The following is a 13,516-nucleotide window of genomic DNA, read 5'->3' as shown; positions in this document are numbered from 1 at the left end:
ACTCATAGATGAGAGATTGAAGAATTATTTCACCCAATATACTTGTTTACCCAACAAATATTGTTTACTTCTGTTATATACTACTGTCAAAGCAAAAATTTCATTAGGGAACATGGGGTACAAATATATAGGTATGAATACATATTTTAATAATGTCTAAAATAATTTTGTATGCTCACTTACAAGGTAACTTCAGGCCATCAGAGAAGTATGTAAGTTGAAGAAAAATCTCAACTAATTTGGGTATTTTTTAGTGAATTTGAGTTACTCTTTCTTTACAAATATTTTCACAACTCCTTGACGAATTTGTTTTGTCCTGACCCCATAAATAACTGGATTTAAACAAGGAGGAACAATGACATACAGATTGGCCAGAAGGATGTGAACATAACGAGGAACATTTCTACCAAACCTGTGTGTCATGAAGGAGAAAAATGCTGGGGTGTAAAACACTAAGATGACACAGACATGTGAAACACATGTGCTGAGTGCTTTGCTTCTGGCATCCCTAGAAGGAAGGCGGAAAACAGCTTGGAGGATCTGAACGTAAGAGAGTGCAATAAGGATTAAGTCTAAGATGAGTGCTGCAATAGTAAATAAACCATAGATGATGTTGACCCTTATGCTGGCACAGGCCAGACGAGCGATGCCCATGTGTTCACAGTAGGTGTGAGGGATAATGTAGTGTCCACAAAAGGGCAGTCGTTTCAGAAGAGGACAGAAGGGAATCACAAGGAGGACTGGTCTGCCCACTACAACAGAGGCCATAATGGCCACCACCTTATTGGTAAGAATACTGGTATATCTCAGTGGGTAACAGATGGCCATGAAGCGATCAATTGCCATGGCCAAGAGCACAACTGATTCCATACCAGTGTAGGTGTGGATAAAGAACATTTGGATGAGGCAGCCTTCAAAGCTGATCTCCCTGAGGTTGAACCAGAAGATGCCTAGCATCTTGGGGATGGTAGAAGTGGAGAGTCCCAGGTCAATAAAAGAGAGAAGAGCAAGAAAGTAAAACATGGGCTGATGAAGACTCTGCTCAGTCTTGATCACATGTAATATTGTGAAATTTCCCACAAGTGCTATCAGGTAGACAACAAAGAAAGGGAAGGCAATCCAGGTATGGAAAGCTTCCAGACCTGGGACACCCAGCAGAAGGAAAGCAGAGGGATACAGCGCCGAGGCAGTGTCATTCACAGAGGCCATTATGCTCCTGGGAAGTCCTGGATGATACTTGATCGTTTTCTTCAGTATTTCTGAGGAGACACAAGCAAATGTATGGTAGTGGGATATCACTACGTCTAGTCACATGTAAGTTAATTCCCCAGGACAATAAAAGAAGAAAATTAGCAAACTTTAACTGAGATGCTCAAAGTATTGACTATTTAATATTTAAAGAAGACTGTTAAAATTAGAAATCATGTTTTCTGGTGGTAATGGTCCACAGTTGTCTTTGACTCAATTTTGTTGTTAATGTACATTATGTAAAGCAAACCTCTCCAGTTACTATCCTCACCTTACTTTGGGTATTGAGTTGAGGACATGTTTAAAGAAATCTCTCGATTGTTATGCACTTAGAAAAGATTAAGAATGAGAAAGGGAAGAATTCAGGGAATTTATGGTCCAGAAGATGTGCAGTCATAATGCAGTGCCTCTCTCATTTCCCTCCTCTCATGAGTCACTCCTCCTTCCCTGCCCAGCTAACACTGTGTTCATATCTTTCTACTGATGAGACTTCTGCATGCTTTGGTTGAAGAATCAATTGTCAGTATTTTTTGACAATAAAGTTTTACCATTTACAATTAAATCAAATAATACAAAACATAGTTTCAGTGGAAGCAGAAAAGTATTTAATAATAAAGCAATCAATTATGATATTTTGAAAATGACTTTAATTAAAGTAAACATAAAATACTCCTGGTTTGATAATTATAAATGCAGCTAATACAATGGCGAATTGTTAAACTCTGATATTTTCCCCCATAAGATGAGAAGGAAGCAATAATATCAATTAGTATTAATTGTATTTGACATTTTACTGAAATTTCTAATAAGTCTGATATATCAGAAAGAATATAAAAGACATCAGTTCATAATAAAAATAAACCTTGCTATTTATGAGTAACATGAACTGATGCAAACATTCAGAATTAACCATTAAGCATATCAACTAGGTATGTAAAAGAAAAATAATTTTCATATAAAGTAATCAAAAATTTAAAATTTGATGAAACTTAATGATGTAATGTGTGATGCAATAAAAGTTAAAAGTGTTTAACAGTACACATCTAAAGTATAGAACCTCATAGAGAAAGTACAAATTGTGCTTATATACATACATATATATATATATATATATATATATATATATATTTATACATGTGAATCCATACACATGTACATACACACATCATATCCCTTTGAAAGACTGAATAGTAGGATTTAACTATTCCCAGGTTGGTTATTATATTTATTAAAATGCCTACCAGTACCAATAAACTTGAACATATTTTGAAATAAATATATTTACCATAAATTCATTAGAAGAATTGAAAATTAGATGTATATATTAAATTATTATACTTTTAACACTAAAGTGCAAAAACAGGTTATTTAAATAAAATTCCAGAAAAATAGATTTGAAAAATAGAGTTGTAAATGCACTTACTTCATTTTATTTTTTTACCTTTAGATATTAATTTGATAAGCTTTATAAAGTGACCTGTGTAACAGTCAAGTCACGATAGGGCAGTGAATTCTAAAAGTCAGACAGTGAAACTATGTATATTTTCAAAAGAAATCTAATTTTAAATTCTCAGTACATACAAAATAATAATTACACCACTGAGGTGGATCAAGATTTTCAAACATTTTACTTTCAATAACTTTATAATTTTCAGCATCAGTTAAAACATAAAATTTAAGGACTAAGTATAAATAACAATAAAATAATTCTTATATCTTATAAGTTTTAAAAGTTACTATTAAGACTAGAAATTAGAAGATATACATGGGAGGGAATATTCACAATTGCTATTTATAAAAATAGAATTTGCATCAAGAATTTGTATATACACACATATAATATACATATGTATACTCATAACTAAAATATAAGACAAGACTAGAAAAGAGTAAAGGAAAAAGGATTAAATGACACCAGGAAAATGAAATATATAAATTATGTTAAAATTTGTAACATTATTAGGTATAAATAAGTTATATTAAACATTGAGTGACTTACCACTACCCAGCACCTGCAATGACTAAAATATAAAGTATATAGTGCCAAATTTTGGCAAAGTTACTGAGGATAGCATTCTATTCCAAACATGTGAAATAAAAATCAAAATTTTGACAAAATATAATGCTTTCTTTGACATTTATTAATACACCAAACCAATCCTTACATCAATTGAATGCCAGTGGTTTATTCAAGAGAAAGGAAAACACATACCCACCTAAAGATTTGAACACTATATTGATAACTGGTTCATTCATAATTACTCCAATATAGCAACCACAGCAATAGTCATCAATAAGTGAACAGACTTTCAAATTCAGAATGTTTATGTAATATATATTTATTCATTAAAAAGATGGATTGATTGATTAAAATATAAATACACAAATGATCTAAAATGATTCTTCTGAGTTAACAATTGCTACTAGTTAATAAAACCTAGTAAATGTTACTCTATTTATAATAAGTTCTAGAACATAAAATGTAATTATGAATTCAACGTTCCAGGTGAATGGCTGACAGTGATTAATTCAGAGTTTTCCTAGTAAGGAAAAAAAGTAAATGTGGTAAGGTTGAGAAAAGATTTCATATTGATATAGTGGTGTAGAATATATAGCTGTACACATTTCTCAAGTGTGTAAAGATCAGATTTATACATTAAACATATGTAAATTTTAATATTAAAATTCAAATTGAACATTGGGAACAATCAAGCAAGTTTTTGGTTGTTCAAACCAGATGATGACAGTCCATGATATTTCATTTACTTTGTGTGTTTCAAATGTTCCATAATAAAATGGTTAAAGTATAAATTTAACCAAAAAAAGTGTAATTACATCATATAAAATACAATACAGTGTAATAAAATTTTTAAATTTGAGCTTATTTTATACAGAATATTTTATTTGAATAGAATACTGCTATTTCATTCAATTGAAATAATTTTAATATTAAATTTCAAAGTTTTATAGTTGTATTAAAAGCACATGAAACAGGAAATTCTCGTTAACACTGAATAATGTTTGACTAAAAAAACAGCAAATTTTAAATTTTTTAAAAAGTTACCTTAAAGGACATATTTCCATTAATACTCCTCAAAATATTCCCCTTCACTTGGAACACATTACTCCTACTGTTCTTGCCACTTTCTGAATCAGTTCTGGCTTCTTTCCTGGGTATCTGTTTATGCACTCCTGGCTTCCTAGAGGTCCTAAATTAATTAAAAAGTCTTTAATCTTCATGGTCATTTTGTCTTTGGAGAAGAGCCAGAAGTTAACAGGGTGCGATTTGTAGAATAAGGTGCATGAGAACACACCACAATGTTTAATAAGACTGTTTTCCTTTGAGTGGCACTTTGAAGCAGCAGTACTCACCATATTTGGCTCAAAATTCATAAAGAGACTTAATTAGGCATCAAAACCTGATTTGTAAAGTTATGAGAATAATCAAGTAAGTATACAAGAAGTGAGGAAAAATATTTAGGGGAGATTTAACATCACTGTGCCTTTTATTCTAATACATTTTTACAATTTTTAATATTCCTCATATATTTTTATCACACCTCATTCTATAGTGATTTATATAAAATAATTTTTTAGCTTTGCTCTTGATGTTTTCCTTTTATTTGTACCCCTGAACATTGTTTTACCCTACAGTTATGATTCTTCCATCACCAGGAAACAATTTCATTATGGTGACTGTAATTCTGAGCTTACATATATTTGGCATCTTTAGCCATCATAAACTTTTAGATCTATGGTTCAAAGCAAGCACCAACAATATATAATTATATTCATTCTTATTCAGCCTCAATAGATTCAGAAGCAGAACATCTCAGCAAAGCAATCCTGTGATTTCTCTCCACTGGTAGATGTGGAACTGATCAATGAACTAGCCTCCATTCCCTGTATCATTTCACTGTATTTTTCAATAGTTTAAAAGCTTGAACTTACGTGAAGGCTGTATGAATAATGTGGTTTCAAATATATTATATTAGCATATTGCTATGATAAAAGCTATTTTCTTAACAGTATGTATTTGTCAAATGATATCTGCTCGAGTTGCAATATAAATGTACTCTTCCTTTGTCAAAGTCCATCTTTAATTCTTCTGTGATTGACTGGAAATTAGTTCCCTGAGGTTTAAGGCTTTTAGAACCAGGAATCCTGAGTTTAAGTCTCCATGGTCCCACTTACTAATCTGAGTTTATGTCTCCATGGTCCCACTTTCTGATCCCATTTTATTTATCTGATGAGGTTGAGATAGTAATACAATCAAACTTACATGGATCTATCAAATTGAACAAGTGTGCTGCATATTGAAGTGCCTAGTAAAATGTGTTGACAATACTGTCACCTTAAATAATTTTTCATTACTATTATCCATGGGTAGTTTTCATATTGTACTTGTTAAAAAATCTCAACATCTTATTAATAGTATAGAACGTACATATTTTACTCCAGAAGGAAACACATGAACTGGATACAATCCACTCAGTGTGCAGTGAAAAGAACTCTACCTCAAATCTTAGTCACTCAAATTAGAAACAAAACAAAACAAAAATCTCTCTGATTCCTGAATGCACATCAGTACACAGGTACTACAAATTCTGGTGTACCTAATCACCAGCCCACACAGCTGGGGGCATTTCTAGGCTTCCCAGCTCACACGAGTCAGCAGCTCTTTCCAAGAATTCATTAAGAACTACATAGGGTTCTCAAAGGATGGGTATTCATGCCCATCTCTGCAGGCACACTGCCAACTCAGTGGAGACTTGGGTACTCACTCTCCATGGGAGAGGGAGCATAGCAGGGAGCATAGCATTTTCATCTAGGGTACATCTTGAAGAGTACCTGATGTGACTTTTGGAAAGTCTCCTCCATGTTGGCTGCTCTGATTTGCCCCACCTCTCTGAACCTTTATAGGAAAAAAAAATAAACCCCAACATATGAAATGTGGCCTAGGTTTCCTTACATTGGGCAGTATCCTACCTCATCTTGCAGTGCCAGGCTTGCCTACCTGCTGAACACTTCTGCATAGTGCCTCTCCAAGAAGACTCCTTTATGAAGAGGAGGCAGCTCCCCAGAGGTGTCCCAGGTCCCTCTGTTCAGGGACTGAGATTCTTTGAGGGTTTCAGTCACATATTTGAAAGCTATTTGTTGAAACCTACATTTAGCAAACCAGGAACCCTTATGTATTTTATCTCATGAGTATGCAAATTGTTTAGCAGATTCATTTTCATTTCCAGCTTTTGCATCCATCAGCTTTCCATAATTTTGTTAATTGTGGTATCTTCAAATGTGGTATATGCTGTGTTGTTTCAATTTCTATTTAATCAACCTTCTTTCATTTCTCTGACAAAATCACTGTATTCACTAGCTTATGTAATGTGATTTTAAAGTATATAATATGAAAGCAACCAAAGTTTTCATAATATTTGGCTATTTCATAGTTGTTTTGTACATTAAATCTTAACTGGAATGTTAAGGCACTGATTCTGAAAATCAATTACTCATTTCACATTTTGAGTACTACATGTAAAGTATATGACTATGTATCCTGACTTATTATGAAGTATGAAACCCATGAAAGACAAACATAGTTACTAAAACATATATGTGGTCAAGATATATCAAATACAATTTTAGTAGTGTCATGGTTTATGTCTGTGTCCCCCATGCCTCATGAGTTTGCATTGTTCATTTGTGATGGTTCATTGCATAGTGCTTGGATTGATGATGTCAGTGCTCCACCTACATAGGCGTGGAACCAGGATGGGATGTAATGGCAGGAAGAAGGTATGTCTTGCTCTTTGCTGGTTCCCGTTTGCTGTTTGGTGGCCACCATGAAATGTAGCCCAACCATGCCTGCCTGCCTGGGCGCCAACTGAGTGTGGACTGAAACCTCCAAAAATTGTAAGAAACAAACCTTTCCTTTCCCAACTTTGGGCTTCAGGTATTTTGTCTCAGCAATGAGTAAAAAGTAACTAAGACAGAATTTAGTACCGAGGAGTGGGGCTGTTTGCTGTGACTATACCTGACCATGTGGTTTTTTTTTTGTTTTTTTTTTTTTTTTGTTTTTTTTTTTGAGAGGCTTTGGAAATGGCTTGTGGACAGAATTTGGAAAGGTTCAGAAATGTCGCCTGGATGCATAGAGCTGGAGCAGCTTAGGCTGTTCTGGAGAGGAGATTCTGGTCAGAGCTCATGAGACCAGAAGGATGATAGAAAGCCTCATGATAAAGACCAGGCATGGGTGGTTTCTGCTGGGAAGAAGGACTGTATTGGTTGTTGGATTCCACATGATGTGTGTTATGGTATGGTAGAAAGTTTGTCTGCATTTTGCTCCTGCCCAGAGACTTTGCCTGAGACTGAGACAAAGGGCAATGGGCTGATTAATATTGAAAAAGAAATTAAAAAGCAATCAAACATTGAGGCTGTGGCATGGCTATTGTTGGGGGCTTTCAGCCAGCATTATGATTCAAATCAGGAGCAAAGAGCCCAGGAGGATAATTTACAATGCTGTGAGTTTGGCCAGGAGGAAAATTCCAGGAAGGCTGTGGATTGTAAAGAGAGAGTAGAGATTTTGATTGCTGATGGGAAACAGAGATATAAGAAAGATAGCCCTGGGGCATCCAGGAAGTGGGTCCCCACCCTGTGTAGCCTCACTGCAATGGTGAAAGAATTTGCTCAGAGAAAAAAGCTACAGAGTGCCATGTTCCAGAATGGCGACAGTGGCCCCATGAGTTTCCAAAATGGCGACAGAAGCCACATGAGGTTTGAGAATGGCGGCAAGGTAGAGAAGCTTTTTCTCACAATCAGGTAAACATAGCCCTGTGATCCAGGCAACTGACCCCTACAGTCAAGGGAGAGAAAAGCCTGGCTACTGCTCCAGCTAGCAGCAAACCTTGGTGGCATCCATAGGTGCTGATTTTAGGTGCAAAGAAAATGCACAAATTCTTAGGGTAAGAAGGCTTCCACCTCAATTGCAAAGGGTCTGGCAGGCCAAGCAATGTGCCCCTGAGGGGGCAAGTTGTGAAGATGTAAAGGTGAAGCCAAAGGTGCAGTGCAGACCCCAGAAGTCTGGAAAAGCCAGGAACGTGGATGATCCAAGGAAAGCTGCAAAACTCGAGCAGACAGGACTTAACAGAAAAGCTGTGGGAGCTGAAATTCCTGGAAGTGCCTTGGGGGTGGAATCACCCAAGTCTTTTGGAGCTTGCAACCAGATTGCTTCAGATGCTGAGCATGGAACTCTAGGACTTATTGTTTGTCCTGCTGGATGTTGGATTTGCTTTGTTTCCAATACTTTATATTCCCCTGTTTGTATCTTTTGGAATGGTAATGTTTATTTTGTGCCTTTCCATTTGAGAAATATTAACCTTGTTTCATCTGTACAGGGGGTTACAGTTAAGAGTTTGCCATAGATCTTGGAGGAGACTTGGGACTTAGACTTTTCAGCAATGCTGAAGCTGTTAGGACTTTGGTAACACTTGGACGTGGACTAAATGTCTTTTGTATAAAGGATGTACATGAGTCCTGGGGGCCAGTGATGGACTGTCATGGTTTATGTCTGTGTCCCCAAGGTCTCATGAGTTTGCATTGTTCATTTGTGATGGTGCATTGTATAGTGCTTGGATTGATGGTGTCAGTGCTCCACCCACATAGGGATGGAGCCAGGATGTGATGTAATGGCAGGACGAAGGTGTGTCTTGCTCTTTGCTGGTTCCTGTTTGCTGAACTGCAGCCCAGCCATGCCTGGCTGCCTGGGTGCCAACTGAGTGTGGACTCAATCCTCCAAAAACTGTAAGAAATAAGTTTTTCCTTTCCCAACTTTGGGCTTCAGGTATTTTGTCTCAGCAATGAGTAAAAAGTAAGACAAGTAGTAATAATACTATTTATTTTTGTGATAATATGTTTATTAAATGGTATAACATTATGAGATGCTTCATATTTTTATCCTGTTTAAGTGGCCAATTTTCTTACTGATTGTGCATGTACAACTATCATTTATACGGAAAACTTTCTTCCTGTAATTTGTTACATAGATATTAAATATTTTTGAGTTATATATTTTTATTTACTCCTGGGAAATAATGAACGGCATGCCACTTTTCAACTTATATTAATACAATATTAATATTAATGTTACATTAAAGTTACATTATCCTTTTTTTCTGAAAAGTTTGAAACTCTTGTTCTAAAACAAATTGTAGCATTATATGGAAATAGAGCATCTGATTTCTTTCTCATTTGTAGGTTTATTAAATATTTTGTAACAACACTGCTAAAAAATTGAGTTTAGGTGCTTTTAGCCCATGGAATATTTTTTTTTAATTTACTCAATATAATCATCCTTACTTGCTATTTGGTTTCATTAGCTATGAATATTAGTTTTATAAAATAATTTGCCCTCCATTCATTTTTTTCCCTTGAGTCTCTGTAAGCCAGTCCATGTGGCAAGATTCTATCATAAAATCAACTTTAAATAGATAAACAAGAGATTCAGGTCATGTTTCTACATTTTTTCTTAAACTTTACAGTATTGTTTTCAAGTAATATTTTTCTCTGGCAAACAAATGGTGTGTTGCATGCTGTTTGTGTCTCAGCATGGCCCTGAATAAAGCATACGTCTCTTCAAAAATGAAGTGTTATACTGTCTTTTCCTCATTAGTCACCTGTTACCTCATGGCTATCCCCTCCATTCTACACCTTATCATTACCTCAGTTTCCTCAGCAATTTGATGAGAAGCTGTGTAGTGTTTATTTCTGACTGCAAATGTATGAACTGAGCAAGTTAATGAAGTTATTGAAACTGTACCTGGCTTGTAAAATGTATGCTATTAATGCTTTCAATTATCATTGTGCTGTCAATGATTAACTTCTTGAGTTTTTTCATGTCATCTCATTTTAATTATAATCTAACTGTGATATATGTTTGTGTTTTGAACTGTGCTTACATTGAATATGTATTGCTTTTTATTTGCATTACTTTTTCTCAACATTATAAATGTAAAACATTTACAAAACCACACACAGGATGTCTTCTTCTCCAGATATAACAATATTGCAAAATGGGGAATAAAGATTAAGACACAGTTTGTCCTGTGTTGGCTTTGCAATCTCTGCAACCTGTATTTAATAATTTATTCTTGAATGCTTTAATTACCCTCTCTCTAATCTACTTAGAGATCTGCATAAATAACAGGGTTGAGAGCAGGTGGGGTGACAATGTAAAAGTTGGCAAGAAGAATATGGATGTACTGAGGAATATTTTGACCAAAATGATGGGTCATAAAGGAGAAAAATGTTGGTGTGTAGAAGGAGAGCATGACACACACAAGGAAGCCACAGGTGCTGAGAGCCTTTAACCAGGCATCTCTAGAATTTAGGTGAAAGACAGCACGTAGGATCTGGATATAGGAGAAGATGATTGCTATGATATCAAATACTAGCACTGAAATGGCACATAAGCCATAGCTGATGTTGACCTTGATGCTGGCACAAGACAGGTGGGCAATACCCATGTGCTCACAGTATGTGTGGGGAATGATTTGATATCCACAGAAGGACAGTCTCAGGAAGAGCACCACAAATGGAACTGCAATGGCTAAGAGTCTCAGCAGGATGATCAAAGCTATGGTTGACACCACCTTGTTCATCAGGACCGCTGTGTAGTGCAGAGGGTTACAAATGGCCACATAGCGATCATAGGCCATGGCCACAAGGGCAGCTGATTCCATGCCAGTGCACAAGTGGATAAAGAACATCTGGATAAGACAACCCTCAAAGGCGATTGCTCTTGCTTTTAACCCGAAGATGCCAAACATCTTGGGGTTGTGGAAGTGGACAGAAACAAGTCAACAGAAGACAAAGTGGCCAGGAAATAGAACATGGGCTGATGGAGGCTGTGTTCATTCTGAATCACAAAAATAATGGCAATATTTTCCAGAAAAGCAGTCAAATAAAAAACACAAATTGGAAATCCAATCCACATATTCAGGTCTTCAAGGCCAGGAATTCCCAGGAGAAGAAACATGTAGGGATGAATCTGTGTATTATTAGAAGGGCCCATTCTTCTATGTCTGTTTGATAGCTGGAGAGACAATGGACCCAACTCTCATTTACTAAGAGTCTTCAGCTCTTCTTTTGAAATACAATTGATTTCCTACAAAATTATATGAAAACATACTTTTCTCATTTCTAATAACCAAGCCCATCACAACATAATTGTATGACTTTTAAGAAAGCTATTGTTTTACTTCAAAAAAGCTAATTAGATTATTTCACTTATTTAGGCATTAACAAATGTTAATCAAATTTTAACAAGAACCAATAGAATATTAGACAAAGGATAATATGTGGTATGCAGAGAAGAATCACAGTTCACTTTATTAAATAAGTGGTATACAGCTTCAATGTTTTAAAACACAAATGTGATCTTGATAAGATACTAATATGTATATTTTGCTTTGCATTAGGAAATAATCTCATACTGAACTGAAGCACGTTGGAGGTAGAATTTACACACAATCACATGAAAAGTTTCAAGCCCATTTGGATATGTCTCTTAGTCATTAATGACATTTTCCTTTTACAGTAGATTTTATATTATAGATAAAATATACTTTTGTATAAAATTTATATATTATACATAATAATATTAGTTTTTATGGTTATGCATTGAAAACAGCATAGAACAAAAAGATACAATTATAATAAAATGTTTCATAGCACCACTAGAAATTTGGAATTCCAGATCAACTCTGGGCTATTACAAGAAGAAATTATGTATAATCATTTTATGTGGTGCTAAGTATATAAGGTTTAAGTTTATATGAAAGTAATGGGAGATTGTAAAGCATCTCCACTACTATAGGCTAAGACTGGGCAGCAGTTTTCCTTAGGAGTAAGTTGGTACATCGTTTTTTCTTCATACCTCAGTATATCTGAGGCAGATGGATGAAGGAAAGTTTGCAATGAAATAGATTTTCTAGTTTATAGGCTAAGAATACTTTAAAGTGTATGATATTTAAGTAATGTTTCATTATTCTCAAAATAGTCCATATTATAAAAATTTTATATAAGAATGGATGCTATGTTCGTCCATATTATATAATTTTTACTTACAAATGGATGGCATGTTATTATTTTTATATAAGAATGGATGGTATTTTTCATATAAATGTTACAAATTCATATTAATTGGCTTCAATTCCCATCCCCCAAATTACACTAGGGTAGCACTGGGCAAACTAATATTCTAACTTTGATTTTTCTCTGTTTCATAGACATCAGCTGCCTCAGCACTCACGGAAGGACAAAGTGGGATAATGCCCGAAATGTAAGCAACAAAACAGAAGCTCAATTCTGATTGGCATAAATTATTTAATTTTAAATGAGGGATTACAGATGGAAAAGCAATTGAAAAGGCATTATAAACCATATATTTCATTGCCCAAAAGTAGTATGTAAAATTTTTCTTCTTGCCTCAATTTCTCTATTACACACACAGAAAAGTAATGCATAGAATAGAGCTCACTTTTGTTGGAGACAAAAGTTAAATAAGGCTAAACAGTTAACATTATCATCGTGAAACTGTTACTGCCGTTTACATGGAAATAATTTACCAGAAAATAATCATATTACTTCTACTTGAAACATAGGAAATACATGAAAAGGTATCATTTCTATGTGGGATGAATGTGCAATCGAATAATGAAGAAAGATATAAACAAATATAAAGTTCAAAGTACTGATGATAGGTAAGTTTTCGATAAAAATAGACACCAAAGGAAGTGGCAGTGATAGTTTAATTTAACAAGCAGGAAAATGCCATAAAATGTGACAGATAAGAGATTCAGTACCAGTAAAAGTTCATCAAATATTGACAGGTATTTGAAAATACCATGAAGAATGAAGACAGCTTTCATAGATTGACAAAGCAACCAACTGCTAGAGCAAGAAGTATGGAAAATGTATTTCAAATGATTATAAAAGTTACTTAGTATGTATTGCATTAGACAAATGAGAGCAGGATTTAATTGTAATTTCCCAGATTTTTTTTTTTTTTTTTTTGCATACAGCTGCAACTCTATATTATTTACTCACCTTGAGCACTACAGGGAATTCGTGAATCATTGAATAGATCACTAATGTTAGTACAAAGTGAAGTCATAGCAATAAAGCTAAAGCATATGCTGTCTGTACTCCTTCCCATCCATCCCTCACTTGGACCTCTCCTAACCTGGTTATGGATCTCTTTAGATCCTTTCAT

The 13,516-nt window shown here is 34.8% G+C and overlaps 1 protein-coding gene and 1 pseudogene across 2 annotated transcripts; both read right to left on the bottom strand.

The window, feature by feature from the left end:
- Positions 1–264: 264 nt before the first annotated feature.
- On the bottom strand, positions 265–4,975 carry LOC100724544 (olfactory receptor 52E4-like). 2 transcript variants are annotated; one of them, XM_003465281.3, is made up of 2 exons: positions 4,963–4,975; positions 265–1,226 (listed from the first exon to the last, which is right to left on the bottom strand). In XM_003465281.3, the coding sequence occupies exon 2, from the start codon at positions 1,207–1,209 to the stop codon at positions 265–267; it is 945 nt and encodes a 314-aa protein (XP_003465329.2). In that variant the 5' UTR covers positions 1,210–1,226; positions 4,963–4,975. The 2 variants fall into 2 exon arrangements, with proteins under 2 accessions (XP_003465329.2, XP_023418886.1); XM_023563118.1 differs by lacking the exon at positions 4,963–4,975 and adding an exon at positions 3,298–3,323 and having other exon boundaries at positions 265–1,189.
- A 5,352-nt stretch (positions 4,976–10,327) lies between these two features.
- Positions 10,328–11,314, bottom strand: LOC100735999 (olfactory receptor 52E1-like; annotated as a pseudogene).
- Between the last annotated feature and the right edge of the window lie 2,202 nt (positions 11,315–13,516).

This window comes from Cavia porcellus, unplaced genomic scaffold (assembly GCF_034190915.1).
Source record: "Cavia porcellus strain 051 isolate PalLab524CR breed Dunkin Hartley unplaced genomic scaffold, mCavPor4.1 scaffold_9, whole genome shotgun sequence".
NCBI lineage: Eukaryota > Metazoa > Chordata > Mammalia > Rodentia > Caviidae > Cavia > Cavia porcellus.
The sequence above is the reverse complement of the archived record's forward strand: the minus strand, read 5'-3'. Positions and strand labels throughout refer to the sequence as shown.

Excerpts from the sequence above, each read along its gene's own strand:
- LOC100724544 (XM_023563118.1), bottom strand. The coding sequence starts at position 3,323 with ATGCTATCCTCAGTAACTTTGCCAAA. Across the intron at positions 1,190-3,297 it reads TCCTCAGTAACTTTGCCAAA|TGCCTCGGCGCTGTATCCCT; the intron begins ATTTGGCACTAT and ends TGTGAATGACAC.